Source organism: Erithacus rubecula, assembly GCF_903797595.1.
Source record: "Erithacus rubecula genome assembly, chromosome: 3".
NCBI classification, from domain to species: domain Eukaryota; kingdom Metazoa; phylum Chordata; class Aves; order Passeriformes; family Muscicapidae; genus Erithacus; species Erithacus rubecula.
The window spans coordinates 110,054,864-110,077,958 of NC_136689.1; the positions used below are offsets into that span (position 1 = coordinate 110,054,864).

At 35.6% G+C, this 23,095-nt stretch overlaps 1 protein-coding gene across 1 annotated transcript in view; it reads left to right on the forward strand.

Moving 5' to 3' along the window:
- Nucleotides 1-23,095, forward strand: part of RP1 (RP1 axonemal microtubule associated) — a gene marked incomplete at both ends in the record, with an annotated part of 160,715 nt that overhangs the window by 84,516 nt on the left and 53,104 nt on the right. The window contains 9 exon segments of the mRNA XM_079299550.1: nucleotides 2,668-2,737; nucleotides 2,740-2,825; nucleotides 8,987-9,022; nucleotides 9,026-9,118; nucleotides 9,124-9,202; nucleotides 10,524-10,672; nucleotides 11,949-12,162; nucleotides 15,093-15,199; nucleotides 20,498-20,620. Coding sequence (XP_079155676.1) covers nucleotides 2,668-2,737; nucleotides 2,740-2,825; nucleotides 8,987-9,022; nucleotides 9,026-9,118; nucleotides 9,124-9,202; nucleotides 10,524-10,672; nucleotides 11,949-12,162; nucleotides 15,093-15,199; nucleotides 20,498-20,620 — 957 coding nt within the window.

The window sequence follows — 23,095 nt, forward strand, 5'->3', positions numbered from 1 at the left end:
CACTGACTTCAGGTTTTAACATGCCCAGATTTTTATGTACAGGAGTCATTGCAGGTTTGATTTTCACAGTTTTATCAAAGGGACTTTCAATTTCCAGACTAGTAGTTAAAAGAATTTCTGGTGGGAAATTGTTATGACTGGTCCTATTTAATTTCTGAAAGTCAAGAAACGATCCCTAATTCTAACATATCTCTGGATAAATCCCCCTAACAGCAATCAGATTCCTGGTTATATCATCAAAGAGAAAATTCTGAGAATTTTTTCACAGCATTCTGTTTCTGTTTTTTCCCCACTATTCATTTTAGTGTTTACTACATTGGTGTCTCAAAGTAAATGACTCTAGCTTTACACATAAGCTATAAAAGTACAATAGCACACTCACACACTAATCACTCAAAGGAAGTTAACACAGGTCAGTGATATAAGGGAAAAGTCTTTTTTAATGTGGCTACACACATATGAAACACAGAAAATGACCTATTGAAGCCCATCTATCTCATTTCCAACACTTCACTCCTGGAGAGATATAGAAATCACTGAACACAAAAAATACTTGGCATCGGTCTTCTGTCTCATGTAACCATCCTTGCCAAGTCAATGTCTATGTGTATAGAATATTAGACAAAGGATTTTCTGATTCTTCTGGCATGAGCAGGTTAAATGAATTTGTTGAACTGAGGGTAAATGCAGTCAGTCTGTGTTAGTTCACTTGCTAAACTGTAGAAGCATTAAAAGCAGGTGTAGGAGAATAAAGAATCACAGATACTAAGAAGCCTTAAATCTGTAACCATTGATTTATTCCCTGGAAAACTCCCAACTGTGGTCTTAGTCTTCCTACTGAAATAATAATTAAAAACACAGTCATAGAGATTAATTAAAACAAAACACCTTGCCTAAATACCTTCTCTGAACATGCTGCCTCTTTGAGGAGGGAACAGGCAGTTGTGCATCTGTGATTTCTCTTAAATTAGGGCTTGCTCTCTCCTGGAGCAGAGGGATATTACAAAGAGGAAAAAAAAGTGCTTCACTTGGGAAATACAGAACTGCAAAATTATCTTAATTTCTTCTCTGCTGTGTTCCTGGGACACCCTCAAAACGAGGCATGGTTGGACAGGATCAGAGATTCAGGGCTATGTTGGGAGTCTTTGTAAAAATGTGAAGCTCCTCATAAACCCTTGGAGTGCTCAGGAAGAGCAAAAGCTCAAACAATGCTTGACTTCACCAAGTGTGACACCCTGAAGAGTACCACATGCCAACCTGGCACAAGGAGATATCCAAAGCTGGCACATATATCAAACAGCAAAAGTTCCTCATTAGGCAAAGTGTGGATCTTCCACACACTACATCTGACTCATTGCTGGAAATGACCTTAAAAAAAGAGTTCAGATGGAAGGATCCTTTCAGCTAGTGTGTTACTCAGAAGCCTGGCTGTGAGATGAGTATTTGCCTGCTATTTTCTAGCTGTGTGAGCCCAGAAGAGTCAGGGAACAGTCAGATGTAAGGCAGAAACAGGTTCTCTAACAAGAGGAAAAACAGGATTAGATAAAAAAACAATAAGAAAAAAGAGGAAAATTATAAATAAGGAAACCAGATCAGGTTTTTCATCTAGTCTTCATCTTTAAGCAGAGAGAGGAAAACAAAAGGTAGGAAAAAAAGGCACACAATTCTGTAAGAAAAAGTCACATCTGATTTAATTCTGAATTAAATGATTCTAAAATTCATCTTATCAGCACATTGTATTGTGGGCTTGCACACAGTCACAAAATAGTTCTCTTTTATGTTAGTCCCATTGGCAAATTATTGCATTGTCACGGTATTGGCCACAGTCTAAAAAAAAGCTTTTAATTTGCTTCCACTCATAAGTTCCTCTTGCCATGCAGGAACAAGAGTCTTTTCAACAAATAATACATTTGAATTCAGAGCTTGATTTACCTTCAAGCAGTAAAGTAGCTTCCTAAACTATACTGTCCATCTAAGGCACTGTATTTTTCCCATGCCTGGAACAGTTTCCCAGTTGCATACTGGTCTTCTAGCACTGTTATGAGCACAGGTGATTTACCAAAAAACATCCTCTAAAAGGCTCAAGCCATGAGGTGAGGTCAGTGCAAACATCTCTTCAAAATTTCCTGAATTTTGTATTCAACTCTAAGGAGTGATCTGAGCAGACTGGGTATGACAAATTAAATTAGAAAAATCTAAGGGAAAAATGTTGAAATTTCATTGGTTAGCTGGCTATGTATTAGCCAAATGGATCACATACAAGTCTTCCAAAATGTTAATATCCTTTTCATGTTACATAAGAATATTCTAAGAACTGAAATTTATAAAAGTAATTACTGTAATTAAAGTAGCTATTTTCTTACAAAGAATGCAAAAAAGCCACCAAAACCCTGGGGCAAAGTGTCTTTTTTCTGCTTCCTAGGTGTTGATTTCTGTTTTCATACCAAACAATTGTCTTAGGCTTATCAAGTCTAAGCTCTACTTATCTTCTAGAGATTTTTTTTTTTATTATTTATTTATAGTAAATGGGGTGTAAACTCATGGTAATCTATAATTCTTCATTTTGGCAGTAGCAAAGGCATCCATTGCTCTCTACCATTGATACTAAAAATGTTTAATTGCTAGATTGTTGCTGAAAATGTTTTTCCTCTTTTAGCACAACATTAGAGAGTGCAGGTTAAAACAGATGGAGATTCCCCAGAGCCACGGGAGTGTAAAAGGACCCTTGTGATTTATGGCTCAAGGGCAAAAGTGATGAGCTTCTGCTTGCTCCACAAAGCCCAGGATATGTATGCTTTCTCCCCAGAGCAACTGATGAATTCATTGTAAGTCAGAAATATACAGTACTACAAGGAACTTATCATGACATTGCCCTCTAGGATATATAGATATACATAAAGGTATATATGGATGCAAGTGTGTGTGCACATAACTAGCATTATGTATATACAGTTGGTATGTCTGGTAAAAAGTGATGTAATTATTTACAAAGATGGAATGATGTAAGTATAGGTCTTGGATCATCTCCTCCTGCTACTCCTGTTCTACTACAGCCAGCTCCATGGACTCTTTTGTGTAATCTATTGCATTCACCAGCTCATCTTGCATTTTTTATAATTCCCTAAAGATTCCTGAGTTGAAGTTCATACAAAAGGCAATATACAATTATTTGTGAAAGCAGAAGATGAAGGATTGAGCAGCATTCCCAGGAGACATAAGTGGGCTTTTCTTTCCTTCATTTCCATCTTTGTAAAGTAGTATCCACTCTCTGCAGGATTGTTCTGTCTCTCAGGCCAGCAGGCAGAGGATTTTTCTGGATAATCACAATTCACAGGAGAATGCATTCATGCATATCAAAGAGTGGTGAACTCTAAAGCAATAGCTTATATATGGCCAGTATTTAAATCAACCCTAACACAGTCTTGACCACCCATACACCTGACACACATGCTGATGATTTGAGAGGATTCATCTGAGGCATCTTTTAAATCTTCAAATTCTGTCCTGGCTTTCTAAGCTAAGGCATTGCAAATTCTGGTGATTGGCATGAAGAACAACTTCTAGCCAGCAAGAGGGGAGAAATAGCTTGCAATTTGAGGCAGTTTTATACAGTTCAGAAAGACTTTTCAATGGCTACAATAAACATTCTGAAAACAATGGCAAAACTGCATTTAGAAAATTATGTCAAAGCTTCATTGTAATGACCTGAACCAGGCTGAATTTTTAGTTTAAATAACAAGCTGAAGCAATTTAGGAACTTTATGGGGAGTAAATGAAAAGATAAATGGCTTTTCTTAAAGACAAGGAAGCAGCTGCTTATCAGAAAACACATAGGAAACACACTGAGCAACAAAACAAGCTTCCAATCCTATGCCATGAACATAAACTGAAGAGGTCAGTAGAGGCAGAATCTGTCTATGGAGCAGCAGCACCAGCTGACTGAATTTTGGCAAGCATCATTGCATAAAGCAGACCTTCGCTATATCCAACATGTTGGCAATTTCCCCAGTGTCACGTATTCCCTGTTAAGGCTGCCTAATTTCAATGATTGGGTATCACACTAGGAGAAATTAGTATTTCTGTGTGTCAGTCGTGGTTGTCCCTCACAGCCTGCTATCCCTGGCACACAGTACATTATTCATTGTACCCTTCCATCCCAGCAGCTTTCTGAATGCTTGTTCATACTTAGGATAGGCTTTGGGTTAGTGCCTGTATTTCCCCCACAGCTATTTGTGTCCTTGTTTTTATTGCTTTGTAAGAAGAAGTTAGCACTATTTGAGCATTATTTACTGTGTATGATGTTTTATCTCTTTGCTGCATTGCTTACAGTGCAGTTTACAGAATAACAGCTCTGTATAAAGGGACATTTGGGGATTCACAGGTATCTCCAAAAAACACCCTCATACCTCTTTAGGTGCTTGAGCCAATAAACCCAATTTCTTTTTGCTTTCCCTTTCTTTGTTCTTACTAAGGCTATGCAGAAGAATGCAGAAACTTTTATTATGCTTTCTCACTGCAGCAGCAGGCTGGAGGCATGAACGTGATATCACAAGGAAGACAAGCTGTGAATTCAGCTTTCCAACACTCAGGAATAAATGAACTTTTAACCTTCCCCCAAGATCCTGGTCCTAGACAAACATCCTTAATAATACAGTGCAGTAAAAAGAACAACAGGTTATGTGCTATAAGCTGCTTACATAGTTTTGAAATAGCAAGCTTAATTTTGATCTCAGAGACACATTGATTGCACACTGAGAACAGAAAGGCATGTAAATTCCTGATTTTCCAGGTGTTCTCACACAAGCATATGCACAGATGTGTATCATATTCAGAATGATCATTCCATCCAAAATGTCCAATCAAGTTCTGTGAAAGACCAGGTGTAGCTTAATTGCACATTGCAAGCATAAAGTATAAATTAAAAGAGAGAAAAGAGCAGCATGCTCTTAGGTACAGTTGGGTTTCAGTAGTCTCAGAAATGTGTAGTATGGCAGTTGAGCTGCTTAAATAAGAATGAATTTTGTAAGAACACCTTAGTTTTAAAAAAATAAATTGAAAAACATGTGAATGTGTCAACATGATAAAATCTGACAGGAGTTGTATAGCTGAAGGCAGCATGGCAAGAAACCAGTGAAGTGGTATATTTTTTTTCTTGGTAGTCTGGTGTTGATTGGAATCAAATATTGGACTCACATGGAATGAGTAGATTTGAAAAGTCTTTCTCACAGTTATCTTTGTTTCTCAGTTGCTAGTAGAGTTAGTTTGTCAGAATATGCCTTTGGAAAGTCCTGGTGTATTGTGCACATTCTGTTCTCCAGAGAATTATAAAATACAAGGGACAGAGTGTGAGATTAGGATGCCCAAAACTATTGTCCAAAACACAAGCAAGGTAGTACAAAATGAGCAATTGCACTCTTCAAGTAGCAATGAAGGACTAAATACACAATAAATTCTGAATGTATTTTGTGTTAAGGATCAAGAAGGTGACAGAAAATTTCAAACACATAGTACAATAATCCATGTGTTTTCCACAGTATGAGATGATGCTCCAAACAACAAGCAGAAGGATTTCTGGAGTATGTGACCGATGGCTGTCCAGTTGAATTTTAGGATACTTTGACAAAACCCTATTAACTAGAACAATTTATGGGGTGTGTGTGTGTGTGTGTGTGTGATTTGTTGTTGTTGTTGTTGTTTTAGCAGGGAAAAGAATGAAAAGGAATTACTTTTAATATGCACCAAAACAATAAAATTTACAAGGCTTTAGTTATCCTAGGCATGATGTCTTTAAGAAGCCCTGAGTTAAAGAGGAAAATATTTAAAATGTTATTAAATTCTCCAATCAACTTCATCACCTGTCTCTGAGATCTTCAGATGCCCAGTGGCTCCTCCTAATTTTAAGAGCCATGCTTCTTCAGTCTTGTAATGGAAAACATACTGTGTTGTTTACTATGTGACAAATCTTGCCAACCCAGCTAAGATTTCAAGTTCTGAATATTAGAGAAAACTATTCAGAAGAAATAAATGTGAAAAAATTAATTAGGAAATTATAATAATGAATGAGGTAAAATATCTTCTTGCAAATATTCAATAAATTTAAAACCAGGACATTCACTGGATATATACTTTGTGATGGATTGTATCAGTATTTCTGCTTCAAAATTCACGTTGCATCAATTAACAGCCATTGGTGGAGGGAACAGACAATTTTTGGATCAAAGATAAAATATTCCAAAGGAAAACTGCTTGTACTAAATTGTTCAGAAAAGGATTAAAAGAATGATGTAATGACAGTGCTGGGTACAATGATGGATCTGAACAAAAAGACTAACACTGACCACAACTCTAAGTGAAGAAACAAATCCATGAGAAAAGGGGAATTATCTAAGACACTCAGTTGAAAATAGCTGGTGTTTAATTCCATGGGTCATAAATTGCATGATTATTAGTACTTGCTGTTTCAAAGGCAGCCAGGGAATTAATTGAAATTGTGATTCTAGAAACAAAATGGACAATTGTGGCTTCTAAATATTCTGTATTCTGGAATTATTTTCCTATAAATCTCCTCTGTGCATTTCCTACAAGGATTATAGCACATGTATTTATGACAACTTAGAATCCTAGTGAATTGCAAATTTGGGAAGCAGAAGACAAAGTAAAATGTGAATTACAGCTTGCCCTGTCACATAAAAATAACCGAGTTCTTTACTTTAGAAACTCCAAAAAAAAGAGCACTATGGAATCAGTTGTTCACAGCATTTATAATAGCTGTGTGATACAGTCATGGAGTCCATGCATCAGAAAAAAAAAATCTGCAAGTAATAATTTTAGAAGTCAGTGGTCTGGTTCTGAAAGAGAAGAAGCAATGGCTTTGCTGCTTGTGAAAGAAGCAAAGTTTAGATGTTAGTTTAGATGGCTGAAGAACATGTGCACTCTCCTCTCAATGAACCCAAATAATTCCTGTTAAGTTTAATCAAGTGGAATGTATATTTTGGGAGGAATTAATCCACTTAGTCCACCACAGCTAATGATACATAGCTAATGATATCCCTTGCAACATCCACAGCACGAATGAAAAATCTGGATGCCAAATTCTGCCCACGCATTTCCCTTTTCACAGTGCAGGAGTGGAGACCAAGTCAGGGACAGCTTTGATCTCTGCAAGCAGGATGGCACAGAGACAGGCAGGGCAGGCTGGGCTCAGAGAGAGGACAAGTCTGCTGCCCTCTTCTTTGGTGTAAAGCTACTGCTGTGTGGCCTTTATGAGTACTGTGGAGTTGCAGTTCAAGAGCTGAGAGATTCTGAGCAGCCCAGGGCTGTTATATGGAATGGAAAGGAGTTCTTCCCTGCCCCTTAAACAACGCCCCGAGTCATGAAATTGTGTAGGAGTGACATGGCAACCATTTATAATATTTACCTCAAGAAATTCAGAGTGGAAGAGATCTTTTAATGCATCAAGTGCAATTCCTTACTACCAAAGGCCTCTTCTCATAAGTTCTGCATCATAAACTCCTCATAAAATTCCTGTAAAACGTTTTGGGCAGGTAGCTTTATTTTCAATTAATTACTCCTCTTCATACTCTGATATTTCACCATTTCTTATGTGCATAACAGTTATTAAAAAGGGTGTACAACTCTCCCAAAATGACAAAAGCACATTTTTTAGTACCTCTCTAATTAGGATAAGGTAGCTGATACTTTCCCACATCCATGTGCTCCCTGTGCAATTGCACATGAACTAGCTTTAAGAAAGTGAAGTCAGCAGTGAAGGGCTGTCACATTCAGAGCTCTGATGAGAAGCAGAATAAATTATTCTGTTAGGAGCTCTGTGCTCTATCTCAGGAGCCAGTCTGCTGGTGGTGCTGCCAGAGCCAGGGTATGATTGTGTAAGGCTAATTTCAGTTTCTTATTGTGATGTTATAGGGTGCACAAAGGATTTTTTCTCTGCAAACTCAACAAGTCTTATGTTATAACTGGTGTGGGGGGAAAAATAGCAGCAATACAGGAGAAGAACAAAGCCACTGGCAAGATTTTTTTGTATTAAGTATTTTGATATTTAATAAAAACAATTATTGCCTTTAAAAATTGCTACTTCTCAGTTGTTTCACCCAAAAATCACTTCCCATATTATCTTTATTGTAGTTGCCCAGTGAATGGCTATCACATTACTTCTTGCTGTTCATAAGACTTATCAGGCTGTGGTCATGCAGATCATTATCCACAATCAGCCACCAGTTACTGAATTTCCACATGCAGTGTGGGAACAGGGCTGTGTTATCCTACAAAGTTATTTCTGTAACATTAATGATTTGTTTTTATTCAGAAATATCCCTTTCCTTTAATGAAGAATTTGATATAAAGTAGTTTTATGTTCTAAACAAAGCCATTTAACAAATAAGAATTTAGTAAAACCTCTTTACCAGTAGGATTGTCAAGCACTGGGACAGGCTGACCAGGGCAGTGGTAAAGAACCACCCTGGAGGTATTTACAAACATGCTGATGTGGCACTCAGGGACATGGTTTACTGGTGGACTTGGCAGTGGTGTGTTAATGATTTGACTTGGTGATATCAAAGGTCTTTTCCAACCTAAACAATGCTGCGATTCCAGGCTCATAGTAATAATCTTCAAATTAATAACTCACTCAGCTGCTGATATTAGAATCTTTAATTGTGAGTTAATGCTCTCTTTATCCAGTAGGGTCACAACTTTCTGTGTTACTACTTGCCTAAAGAGCCTAAATGCACAGATCTTCCTAATTTTAACTGTGGCTCACTCTGAAGTTATCATGCTTTCAGTAGGAATTCTTACAGAGATAATCTCACCCACGATTAGGCCATGAAATAAAAATGATTGATTTTATCAACTCACTTATCCCAGCCTCAAACTCAAATTTCCATTATTTGTTGTTAAGTTTAGAAATTCTACACTGGGATTGAGGAAAATCTCTCTAGGTGAACCCTCTTCCTCATGCTATTTGGTGCAGGTTGAGACTGGAGATCTGAGAGATGTATACAAGATTTGAGTCAGCTGTGATGATGTGCCAGGCTTTAAGGGCTGGCATCTGAAATCTTTTCACTTACAAGAGTTGCATACAAAACAAAACCTGAACTTTGAATGTAATGGTTTGTTCTTAAGAGAGAAGATAAGGAGCTGGTAAAAGAATTCCCTGCAGTCACTGATGACCAGGAAACTTTACCAGGTAAAAGCACCAAGAAGATATAAACACTGAAATTAACTGCTTGAAATAAATCAATACCACAGATATAATATAGTGCTTTTTCTGGTCTTGATACCTTCAGTGGCTCTGTTGCACCTGTCTTCATATATGCACTGCAAGAAGGCTGACCACTTAAATTTTAATTTTCCAGTTAAGTTGCACGTTGGATTTTACAGTTGCTAAATCTTCTGCATGATTTTAAATGAGAAAACTGAACAATACAATTGGATTTTTAAGAGAAATGAACATGTTTAAAGCCGTGGAAATGATTTGTTCTAGAGTTACTATTGAATTACTTAGCTTGCAGTAGCTTTACTTGCTAATGTAGGTTTCAGAAGTAAGTCTTATTGCACAGAAAGTTTCTGGGTTTTTTTTTCCCTAAGGACTTCTTTTTCTTGCCATGCTTAGAGTTTTCAGAGAATTCCCTTGGAATGTGAACACTTACAGAAATCCTGCATTTCTTCAGATAAGTTAGCAGTTACACATGAGATAATAGTAATTAGAGACATGACTGCTTTGCTAAACTAAAGTTCCAGAAGTTCTGATCCGGAATACTCAAACCTACTCATGACCTTAAAAGAAAATATAGTGTTTCATTAGCTAAATGTTAACTCCACAGGATTGTACATTAAAAATATTTGAAAAATTTTGATTCTTCTTTTTGTATGAGCCTGAATATATATGCAATTAAATTATCTTCCTCAGAAGAAAATCTGATCTAACTGTAGAAATTAATTCATACAGGGTCAATATAGAGACAAATAATTTATGGTTTCCTTCCATAAGTTAGTAAGTGCATTTTTAAAATTTTTGTACTTATATGTCATGTCATGCACCCAGATGCTATGTTGCATCTGTTTCTTATTTAAATTTGCATAGCCTTATTCTTATTCTTTGGCCTGTGTTAATTATTATCTATTTCAAAGGTAATTCAGTTTTTAATTAGTTTTCAGTTTAGTTCTGTTCCTGAACTAAGTAAAATGGGTTCCTACTTTCCATACTTTGCACAATAAAACAGAATTGGGCAGAATTTGCCTAGAATCCTAAATCTGATTTGTACAAGTCCAATTTCCTTCAAATTTTTAAGAAAGTGAATGGAAAATTTTCATTGAGCTTAGCATGAAGAGATTAGATTCATAAAGAATAACCTGATTATTTTATTCACTGTGTAGCAGATATTTTTGTAGTTGCAGAAATAAAAAAAAGCAATAGTCTTACTAAATATTCTGTGTTGCTGTTTTATTTTAAGTACATCTTGTACTTAATGAGCTCTAATTAAACTTTTTCTTCTCTTTTTGTACAGTCTATGTTTTTTCTGTACATATTGGTGACCACTGGGGAGAAGAGACTTTTGCAAATGTTTATCTCATTCTCTATGGCAAAAGAGGCGACACAGGTGTGAGGAGACTTCATAAATCTTTAATGAAAAGAAGAAAATTTCAAAGAAATAAGGTAATGGCACCATAATACAGCCTTAGATGTGCAGGGTTAGCACTGCATTAAGTGTTGCATGATGCCTGCTCAGAATACATCTGGCTACTAGATAGGCAAGAATTTGGAAACATTCACAGAATTTATGTTTCAGATATTCACAATATACCAATGCCAGCGTTATTTATTTCCTGTATAAGTGCACATCCACGTGGCAATAAAGGCTCCACACAAGCCATGCAAAATGGTGAAAAATTAGTTACAGAATTTTCCACTAGACTTTTGCAGACAATGGTGTTTCTGAAACCACAATCCCACTTTGAAACACCAACTCAATATCAGTAAATTTAGGCAAGAAACAAAAATTCCACCTAGAAAAAGAATGCAAATAAACCCAGTGTTTCTAGATGACTACTATAAATAAAATTCTTCTTTTGTGAATCAGACTTTCACTCACTGAACAATGACATTTGAAAAAAACTTATGTCAAAGTGTCCATTGTCAAGGAGTGGCTTAGATTTCTGTCAAATACTTTTATTAGATAATTACCAGAGCACTTGTTAGAGTAAAAGTGGAATCAGTAATGAACTAAGGGAATTTCTAAATTTAATTTCTTTGTTTTTCTCAGAACTATGCCTATATACAGAAGACAGCAGTATATTGTAATTATTTTAATTTATGTTCATACATGGATTTATTTCCTATAATATCTTAATTAATGAAGTTAATGATTTCTGCTCACAATCTGCTGTTGGGTTCTGACTATTAAAAAAAAAAGATTTTTTGTCATATGAATGTACTTTCAATATTAGCAGCAGAAAATCTGCTTCTCCAATATTTTATTTAAAAAGAAATAGGGACAACACACTACTTTGAGTGAGAACGCTCTTTTATGCTTCCAGTTTTCCTTTAGACCTATTAATATATATCAAAACCTGTATGATAAGCTTCAGAAAGCAGATATCTGAAAGATAGAAATTTGATTACAACCAAAATCCTGTCATAACTGACTGTCAGAAAGTTGAGGTATATAGATTTTAGTGTAATATGAAATGATTGATGCAGTGATACGTATTGACCAAAGATCAAATGAAATTATAATGCCTCATTAATGATGAGTGCAGGATTAAATGTTAGCTCTAATCAGTGTGTGCTTTCTTAGATTCAGCAGGGGGATGCTAAATTTTGCAAAGAAACAGACTTTTAAAATTTTGAATTCGCAGGTGAATCCAGGCCTATATTTTCTCTGAAGCTCAAATCCAAGTTCTGTGTTATGAAGTATTTCCCTCTTTTGCAGGTGGATTCATATCTGGTGGAAGCTGTTTCTCTGAGTCATTTGCAAAAAGTGGTCACAGGTCATGATGGAGAAGGCTGTGGGGCAGGGATGCACCTCAAGATGGCAACAATTAAGGAATCACAAGATTCCGACAAAGAATGGGTCTTTACAATGTGGAATTGCCTTGAAATTTATCTGGGCTTATGTGAGACTGTTTGTGAGATTGTAACTCTTGGTAAGTTCTGCAAAACTGACCTGCCCATTTTTATATACATATATTTTGCTACAGCTCTTTTAGAACTCTATAATATCTTTTATTGAAAATCTGAATTTTCAGTTTGATCTTAGTGTTATAGTAGAGCCACATCTGGTAAGGTCAAAGTTAATATAATTCTGTCTTGTCAATGTGTTGGATATGGAACACCTGCCTTCCAAATTAAACACAGCATATCTCAATGAAATATAAGTAGCTGAGCTTAGGATGTGCATCTCATGGGGAAAAATAGCTTAAATTTTATGCACTATTTTTTGGCCTGGAATCTGATTTGAAATCCAAAGAAAAATGACTTTGGTGAAATGAGCCTAGTCTTTACCTGTGAGAGTATTCCACTGCACAAAGCAGCAGTTCTGGTATGCTCATTTCTGCTCATTTCACACCTACTACCACACCATGATTTGTGCAAAGCTAAACCTGGATGTCCTTGCAAAAGAACACTTACAGCAGGACCTTTAGTCATTTAGAAGTAGCAAAAGATTTCTTCTTTCAGTCCTGTGAAAGCCATTCAATGCAAAGGAAATGAGTACTGAAGTTTGTCCAAAGGGAATAGGACACAAAGTGTGTCCTTGATTCAGTTGTGTGGTTTTTCTGAGTTGTAGAAAGTACATTTTTCTGAGCTGTTCCTCTTCATGAAAGCATTTTCACTTTACCCAAAATAGTTAAAACAGAATTAAAATGAAGAATAACAGCAATTAATGAAGAAAAAGAGAGGAAGATAGTAATATTGATCTTCTAAGGAACTGGCAACTAATTTTGTGTGTTTATTATAGTTTACCTCTCAGTCTCATACTATTACAGCACCTATGATATTGCTAGGTAACATGTAGTGACAAGCAAAGTTCATTAGAAGTGTTCATTTTGCATTAGGTGCCTACATGCTACATATGGCTACATGCTCTTAAATGATAAATTGGCTTTAGTAACACTGACTGCTTTTTAAAGAACAATTACTTAAACCTCTAAAAGGTGACTGAATATTCTCTTAGCAATTACTTCCAAACATGACAAGAAAAATACATTGGCATCTAAAAATGCCATTAAAACTAAATTTTAAACCCAGAAAGAATTTTTCATTAAACTGCTAAATTCTTCACAAAAATAATAAAGATATTGATGTGTTATTCTTAGTGAGCAGTTGCTATAGATACAACATAACCTGCAAAAAGGGCTTTGTTTGTGTACTGTAAAAGGTATGGTCCTGCTAGATTATGCCATTCTCTCATGCTGTCATCTTTCCTTTCTCTTTGGTAATTTTTAAAGGTAGAAGGTCGACTTTTAGTTCTAAACTGCCTGAAATCAACATGAAGTCATCAGGTTTCTGGATAATGGATATCACTGGATCTGACTTGAGTGGTGAAGAGGATCCAATATTCCTTTCTTTTATCTTCTACAGCAAACTGAGTCAAAAAGTTGCCAATCCCAGTCACAGGAAAGGCAATTCAGATTAAAGTACTTCAACCTTTCTGTGTTGCTAGAAAAGCCTTCGAATCATGTAGCCAATAATCCACTTAATTCTGAGATAAATTGTTTCTTTAAGCTAAACTACCAAATTGATTTTTAAGTCCTCTGTGTAGTTTGGCACAGATCATCATTTTTGTTTGTAGGTAGCAGCACATGAACAATGGTTTTTGAATGAGCAAATTCTCCCAGTGTCTCATACCGAGAATGTTTAAGTGAGTGAATTGGTCCCTTGGTGCCTATCACAGTGTACACCACACGGCAGGTACTGATTTACAGGCTTTGTTGATCTCACAAAAATCAGCAATTTGTAAGCATACAATATGCCATGGGATACCATAGAGCTTTTGGGGCTGATGATAGAGAAGGAAGAATCATAAATGAGATTAAATGCACAGATGCACAGAATGTACAGAAGGTTAATTTTTCTCTTTTCTCTCTTACGTAATTTATTCATCCCTGCCATCAGTTTCTCTGAACTGCTTTTTCTAAAATGGTTTCTCTTTTCCCCTTGTTATTTGTTGTCTCTTCCTTTTTCCTCTTAATAAATTTAATTTTATGATTGAGCTAAAGAAATAATTTGTTGTGTGTTGATGCTTCTCTGTTGTTTGATGAAAGAGGAACTAAGCAGACTAGACTAACCACAAACATGATCCAAAATGAGGAGCACTTGGAGGGTATTTCTGAGTTATTTCCAAGAACCTCTGATAAATAAAAACAAGATAGTATGAAACTGGAAGTGCTGTGTCAGAGGAAAAGCTGAAGTCAAGTCACATGGACTTCTATTATCTGAGCATATCTAAAATGAAAGATCAGAGGAAAGAATCCAAGAACTACTAGATAGGCAAATTCTGTTTTCTCCCCTTTTTTCCTTACAGTGAAAAAAACCATATTTTAAATCACAAGTTATAATATGTAAATCCTCATGTGCTTTCACTTACTCAAACAATGGTATGTCCTAGAGATGGTGCATTGTCCCCAGAAGAGCTAGACTGGGTTTATTTCTCAAGTATGAATGCAAGATTTTAATGTACAACTTCTATGATCTAGAGTGAGAGTGAAGGATGTCTTGGATGTTTCCTCAAAACTGGACTAGCTTTTCTTCAATTTTATAATTAATTGCATCATTTTTTATTGCGGTAAGAAATATTTCCAATAGTGTCCAATGTTTTAAAAATTTGCTAAAGCTTCTGTGCCTGAAAATAATCTACTGAATCTGTGTAATATATATGAACATTGTGCCTTGCTCTATGTACAAATTTCAGCAGTGACTGCCATTGCTTGTTCCTTAATATCAAATCTCAAGAATTCCATCTCCTCATTCATGTTTTTAGATCAATTTTGTATTGATTAGAAAGGGGAAAATAGTACTAGTTATAGATCTGCCCCAATTTTTAAACTACTGAAGTTTGTTCAACTGTTGCATGCAGCTGCCAACTGCATTTATTCTGGCACAATTGAAATGAGACCCATTCATCTTCTCTTTCTCTGCACACAGGAGAAACTGGCAAAAATTGGCTCAATACACAAAGTTCAGGTAACTGGTCCACACAGTGAGCTAAAACAGCCATGGCACTTAGATTTACTGCATATGGAGCACACAGGCACAAAGGAAGAGAGTGTTTAGCTTCTGACTGCTGGTTCAACCCTAAGGAAGACAAATGTGTGGAGCTGCCAGCCCTCTATGCAGATCAGGAGCCTTTGCCTGGTGAGCTATGTCCTTTTCTGTTACTGGGGTCAGGATCTGTCTCTGGAATGCCAGTATATCTCTTTTGGGCTGAAAATATTATGTGAAGATTTCCATAAGATTTTAATATTAAGGAATGTGATGGTTTTGCACATGCATTTACCACAAAAGAGAAATCATTGGGATGAAGATTATGAGAGATGCTCTAACTGCTGATACCAAACCTAGGACTGGGTTTCTTTCACATTAGATGGTGCTCCAGTTTTAGCTCTTGATTATTTATCATCTCTTCAAATTAATATGTCAGCTGAAGATGAGTACAAAATATCATCTACTGTGTAATATTGTCTCTTCCCTTTATTTAACTCTTCCCATTCATAAAGAAATATATGTGATCTAGAAACGTAGTAAAGAAGGAAAATAATGCAGACCCCCTACACAACAAAGGTAGAATTTTTAAAATGCCACACAGTTAGCCAGCAAAGAGATATCCAAGAATTTCAATTACACTAGTATTTTATTGATGTCAATGAGAAATTTATAGCACAGCTAGTGATATTCTACAGAAATATACATGAAATTGCAAGTTGCTCAGCTGTTATTAACACATGGGAGTGGTATGATGCCAGAGATATAATTAAGTGATTTCTGCCAACCATCCTCCACCACTCTCCCTGGAACAACCAATTGTATACTGATAACTTGATCACTAGTACTTAAGGACAAGCTTCCCATTTATTCAGCTCATTAGAATAAAGGGAATTGATGGAGAGAGTAAAGACCATATATTGAGGCTTTTAGTGCCAGTTAAGAGGTTTATTGCTAGAGGCTACAGTACAAAGAGTGCTCTGCTTAAATGGAAACTAATAGAAAAAGATGGAAGCAGCCCAGAAAAAAGAAATAAAATAGACCACATGGACTTTTGCAGAGCATTCTCTGAGGAGAGCTTCCTAAATGTTTCACCCAACTTAAAGTTGAAACTTGAAAAAACCAGCCAAGACCTTTTAAATTTCTGGTTTTGTGTGGGTTTGCATAATTTTAAAAAATTGCCACTTTGTATTCATATACTGAAAAATCTTACCATTTTAGAGTTTTGATCCATAAGATTCAAAAAAATATTGGATGCTGGATGTACATATTCAATCATAAATATAGTAATTCTATTAAGAGGCCCTATTTCCCTAATTTATTTAAGAAAAAATGAGAGAACTGTAAATATGAACAATTATTTTCTGAATTCAAACCTGTTAATTTTTTTACTGCATATAAAAAGTACAAAAATTTTTAAAAATTAAAATTCTAGAATACACCTCTCAAAGCCTCTATTATGTTAAGATCCAAATGGAAATAATGTCTGAAAGCATTATTCTAATATGAAAAGTAATTAATTATTGAGGTGTATTAGAAATTCAGGGTGTTTTTCCTGGAAAATTTCTGGGAAAAGATGTGTATAGACTCTCCCTCAAAAATTAATTCATAGATGGGAGTATCTACCAACCTAGACAGTTTTTCAAAAACTATTTTGTTGAGTCCAACTAGAAGTGTTAATATCACTTCTATTCTTTGTGGTCTCAATTCTACTTCAGTCTAAAATTTCTTCTTTGTTGTATTCTGATTTTATTCATAAACACATACACAAGAAATTAATACAAAATAATAAAAAAATGTATTTACTCTCCTATTTTTACGTTTTGTTTTTTTTTCCTTTTTGAATGAGCATTAGGTGGTCATTTTCAGTTTTGCAGTATGTTGGCTTACATCTGAAAGAGAATTTTTATACACAGGATTGGGAGGAGACAAAGAATGCCAAGCTTGGATGGAACACTTTGTCCTAGTAGATTTTTGTTGTTGGGGAATGCTGTTCATGCAGAACACAATCAGAATGGTCCCAAACTCAGCCTAAAATCTTTTACCCCATTTCCCAGCATTTCCTTTCTGTTATGACTCTTTTCACAGGAGACACTTTTTTTCCACTTAAATAGTGGAAAATTAATAGGAAATATTTGCTATGACTGCATTGAGCTTTAAATTATGCATCAATAGATTCAGCAGATTCTGCTGAAAATCCAGACTCAGCAGAAGCTACATACATTTCTAAGCTATGCTTGTGATTCTGTATATTAATGATTCAAATATTAATGGACAAAAGCAGTAACAAGGTGTGCACTGTGATTTCAGGAGTTGTCAGGCAGATGGACCCAAATATTTTTGGTCTTATTCACATCAGTAGCCATTTGACTTCAACAAATCTGCTCACAAGGCCGAGTTACACAGACAAGGCAGCACCCTGAATGAGCAACAGAGAAATTTCATATCCTAACTCCCCTGAAAGAAAAATGCCATTGGCCACATGCTAATTAAACAGTCAGCTGGGCAGCTCATGTATTTTCAACTATCTGGAGCTCCAGAAAGACCAAATCTGTGTAGCTGCTCTGACTTTAATGCAGCTATGTTGTCTTTTACCTGGCAGTGCATATTTAACTCCCTTGAAGAGGGGAATGAGATATGTTAGAGCCCCAGGGTGGGAAAACTCTTGGTTTACTTCTTATCATCAAACATGAATGATACCATCAATTATAAGAACTTTCCCAGCCTTTAGTTTAAATTATTTTTTTTAAAAATAGTCCCAGGGGAGTCCCTGAAGCAAACAGTACTGCAGTGAAATAAAGCCACTTTTAAACAGATTTTCTCAGACATCATCCTCATGAAGTAAAAGGTAAAAAGAAATAAATACATTTCAGAAGTTTATTGAAGTGAGCGAGCACACTTTTTTTGGCAGACTTATATAGACCTTATTATTTAATGAACCCTTTTAAATATTAATTTTACAGTCTATATAAACCCACTCTTTAAAACAGTTAATCCTGTTATGGGATCTTTTTATTTCAGAAATAGAAAGAAATAGTTATATAGGATGTCACAATACTTGAATTCAGACCTTTTGATTATAACACTCAACATGAATAGCACCAACTTGTGAAAAGAGCTGTAAGAAAAGCTTAAAATAAATATCCTCGGAACACTTTTTTCCCTCCCTGTTTTCCTGTCACCTACGCTTGAAACTAAATGACAGCTTTAGCTTCTGGGTTCATTGAATCATTCTTAAACCTACTAGAATTTTCTCATAATTATAATCTTTTTTTTTAAATGCACAATTTGCTTAAATAGACCATTTCTATATTAGAAAAAAATTGATTGAAGAAGAAAACTATACTGAGAATATCAGATGTTTCCAGGATGTATATTTAGATATTCATGTATCCTATGGTGTACATTAGACTGATGTTTCAGAATGGAATAATGTGCATTTCCATGCTCTCTAGCTTGTACTGTCAGCTGTGAAACTCAAAGTGCTCAGTTTCTCTTTGGTTTCATGCCTGTCCAAAGCACCACTCCCCTCCTTTGCACACATGACTTGCCTGGCAAAACAGATGTCGTAGATCCAACCAATTTCCAGGGAGGGACAAGAGGCACAATGAGGCTGGAAGATTTTCTCCAGCAAATATTGTCACACAGTCTAGAAGTTGTCTATATTTTACTGCTACAATAAAGAAGGTTGTGGGAGTAAGGGCTGATAATATTTGATGGTCAAAGATAGCTTGTAATTGCAAAATGCAAGTAAGGCTGCTCAATTCTTAAAAAAAAAAAAAAAAAATCATTATGTTTGTGATAAAAAAGTTCAAGAGATAATACAAATCTTTTCGAATACATTCTTGGTATGTATGCATTGCTCATTCATCCCAAATGAGACTTTGCATTTTAAAGCGGAGAAAAGAATCCTTATTAAAAATATTAGACAGTCATGTTTTACAAACATGTTGCTATAAAAGCATGGCTTGTATTCTTAAGCTGAAGAAATGATGCCTGTGGTTGGAAGCAGAGGAATATTTAGACCATCTAAGTTTAGACTCTTGAGTTCTAGTGTTTATCTCTAAATGTGTGGGAACCCATCAGAGGTGTTTTCTATAGCACCTGCCTTCCTCTGCTGACTACATAAGGATCTGAGTCCTAATATAGCTACCAAAGTTAGATTCCTGAATTGACAGTATCAGTTCATTACACAAATGAGCCCAAATGAACACTCTATACAAATTATGCTTATTATTATAACCTGAAATAGAGCACACAATACCAGAAGGAAAATAAAATGGATCCCCCAAATCCCTTCTTATTTTGTCCTGGAGTCCTTGTTGTTACAATGATGCAAATAACAGTGAATATTGAGATTGTGACCTGCTTCTGTTTAAGTGTTTCATTGTTTCCATGATAAACACAGGGGCTGAGATAGCTAATTTAAAAAGTGAACGTAGGAGATTTCCATGAAGTGTCTTTGGCATTATTTCAGTCTAGTCTCATCTGCAGCACTTATCTATGCATTGTGACAAAAAGAGGCAAAGAAGCAGAAGCTTTATATGGGGGACATAGGTGTCTCTTCTAATCTCTGTATTATGACCATGGCTGAGAAATTCAGGAATGCTTTTCCTTCAACTCAAAATTCACTTACCTGACCTGGATCTGTGGGCTATTATATCATTAATGGAAGACTCTTTGGAGAATGATGCAAAATGTCAGGAGACTTTTCTGTATATGTGCTAGAGCTGATGTTGAAATAATTTTTAATTCATTATTTTTATTTCATATTACCATATTTCAATTTAACAACATTCTGATAGTATTATGGTCTAACTATTGATAAATAAAAATGGAGTTAAAACCAAAGAAATATCAGTAAATAATCTTAAAAAGAAAAAAAATTAGACTTTCTGAAGGGGATGCAAGTATGGCTCTTAAAAAGGAATTTCCTGCCTTGTGAAGTGAACAGTACACAAGAGATCCTGTGCCCCAAACAGTAACCCATAGCACTTATTTTCTGGGAGTGGTGCCAGAGCACAGCAAATCTATATTCTCTAGATTGCCATCCTGTTGTGCAGCAGGAATGTGTTTTGGTTATGCATGTCTCCAGGATAGAAGAGACCTTGTTTGGTTGTACTAGGGTGGGATATGGGATCATCTGCAATGATTTCTACAAGAATTAATACATAATGCAGGTGTCAGGCAAGAGGACGAGTTTTTTTCTCCTGCTGACTTTCTGGATTTCTTTGTCTATTTTTTCTGAAGTTGTGGAATATGAAATCCATTTGCTCATAGGGTGACTTGAAGAGGGCAGATGCCACTGGAGAGATTTATCGTCATATACAAGGAGAAAAAAGTGACTCAGGGAAGCAGTGGCTTAACCCAAGAAACAGCCTGATCACTTGTGCTAAAGGACAGGTAAAATAATGAGGAAAAATGTAACAATCTGTGAGCGTCTTTTTGTTAGAACTTATATTTCAGAAAACCTTTAATGGATGGAATGTCAAAAGTATTAATGTTTTATACTCCATATAGTGATTGTTTCCATAGCTAATACACTGTTTTTAAGCATCATCTCTGTTGTGCCACAGTAAAACAGTTAGGGTGATAAAGTAATTTTGACAAGGACTAAATGATGTCTTAGAGATCTGTATTAATATTCCAGACTTCTAAGGCCAGGGAGCCATCACTGCTCATCATAATAAAATATGACTGATTGATGGAACTGGTAACATTTTTGTAGGATAACTTGCATTTGTAACCACTCCATCTAAAGTAGTCTATGAACTTTTCTTGTTAACTTTCCTGAACACTGTCACTGTTCCAAGAAGACTCTTATTTTTCATGTTTCAAATTTCTCCACGCAATCTTGCTTTTTGGTAAACATATTGTTGCTTTTTGAGATTAAATAGCATTTCCTAGAAGAGTAATTCCTTGAGCAGTTATTGGCATAAGAACAAAGTGACTAAACAGACTTCAGATCAAACGAAATATCTCTTTCAAATCAGAAGAGCATGTCTAGCTGATACATTATTAGACCATAGTGTTCAGAATTTCAGCTTGGATTTTTTTTTCTTATAAGGAAATAGTGAAATAATTATGAAGTACCTAGAAATCTTGTTTTGGGGAGGGTAGGAGAGAGTATTTCACTGCTGACAGCCTAGTGCAGTTTCTTCTCTGGTGCAGAAAGCTAGAGAAATGTATTTGATATATGCTTCATTTATTCTTTATACATACCTGTGTTTATTTCATCAGCTTCTCTTACTGTTTTTAAAGATTCTAGAAGATACAAGGTTTTTGTATGAAAAAGAAACCCAGATCTTAGTCATTATCTCCTCTGTATTTTCATTCTCCATTGTGGAAGAGAATATGCATGCCCAATGTCATGCTGGTCAAGAACTGATCACACTGGTTCACAAGCTAAATCTAAAAACAATTACAGGATAGTAGAGCTCACCTTGTTTAAAGCAGTAATGCAGGAAGTTGTATAGATCAGTAATTTTGATGATAATAGTCCTGTGCAGTATGTCTTATGGATAGTGTCTTAGGGAAATCTGAACACCAAGACTACCTGTTACAATGGATGAGGTATCAGTACAGACTGGAAGAGGGACAGATTCCTGTTTCTTTCAAAATCCCAAACGGACCTGACCTTTTAAAAAACTATTTTAAGAATGTGTTGCATTGTTGCCAAGAATAAAGCTTGTAGGGAAAAACCTGAACAATAGCACTTGACTTCTATGAATACTCACTCCTGTGGAAGTATTACTCATCTGCAAATTGACAAGGATTTTTTCTGTATAATCCAGATTCTGTGTCAGCTGTTGAACAGGCTTGTTCAGGCTTGCTAAATCCTTCCTCTGAAATTCTAAAGGGCTTTTTCTATATCCTGGGCTATAAGACCCTGATCTTCTTCTTATAAGAAAAGATTTTGAGTAACAACTCTTTGGGTATTCATTCTGTTGTAGTCCTCTTTGCTCCAATTTACCCTCAAATGATGAATGCTCTGTTCTTAATCATTGCTCTTCTTTTCCTAAATGATTTTTTCATCAATATTATTCTCACAGAAATTGAAATTCTGGAACTGTGCAACTATGAGAGCAATGCATAGGTTTTATTTTTATTTTCAAATCCACAAACTAGTCCTCAGTTATTACATTCTAACTTGCATTTTCAACCCAGCTTCCTCAAGACAACTGCTTCTGTGCTTAACAGAATAACTCATGAAGGCACATGAAACAAAAGTCTTAGCTGTAGAGATTTAATTTTGCATCTGGTTTCTCAAAAGATTAGATAAACCATTCATAAATAGTATGCTTCCAAACTTCATTTCTTCAGGCCCAGTTAAAAAAAAAGCCAAGGAATATGCATTTTAGGCAATGTGCGTTCCCAGTGTCAGTGCACATACTCAAAGAAGATGAACATATATAGACAAGAAGGTGAATAAACCATAAAGATTTAGGGTATGGAAAAAAGTAAAGACTCCATGGAGTCTACTGATCAATTAAGTCTGTTGTATGTAGAAAATTTGACCTATTATAGAGATGACTTCAAGGAGACATCCTCATTCCAAAAGCATAGTGCTTGAAATCTTCACAGATACCATTCACTTAATTCCCATTTACATGCCTAATTCCCACTAAATTAATTGTGAATTTTAGTGAAAATGAAATTACTCCAGATTTTCAGAATTATTAGACATCTAGTATTTATCAGTTTCATTGGAAGTTAGATTCTGGACTAAAGTAACTTTCAACACGCTAGGAATTGATCTGATTTGGTTATTTCAGTCCATGAAGGCACGAGAAATGAGAATATTATTGCTAGTGTGTGTATCTGATGTTTCAAAAATTACTTCCTCTTAAATACAGAGGCATTCTGAAATTCATAATT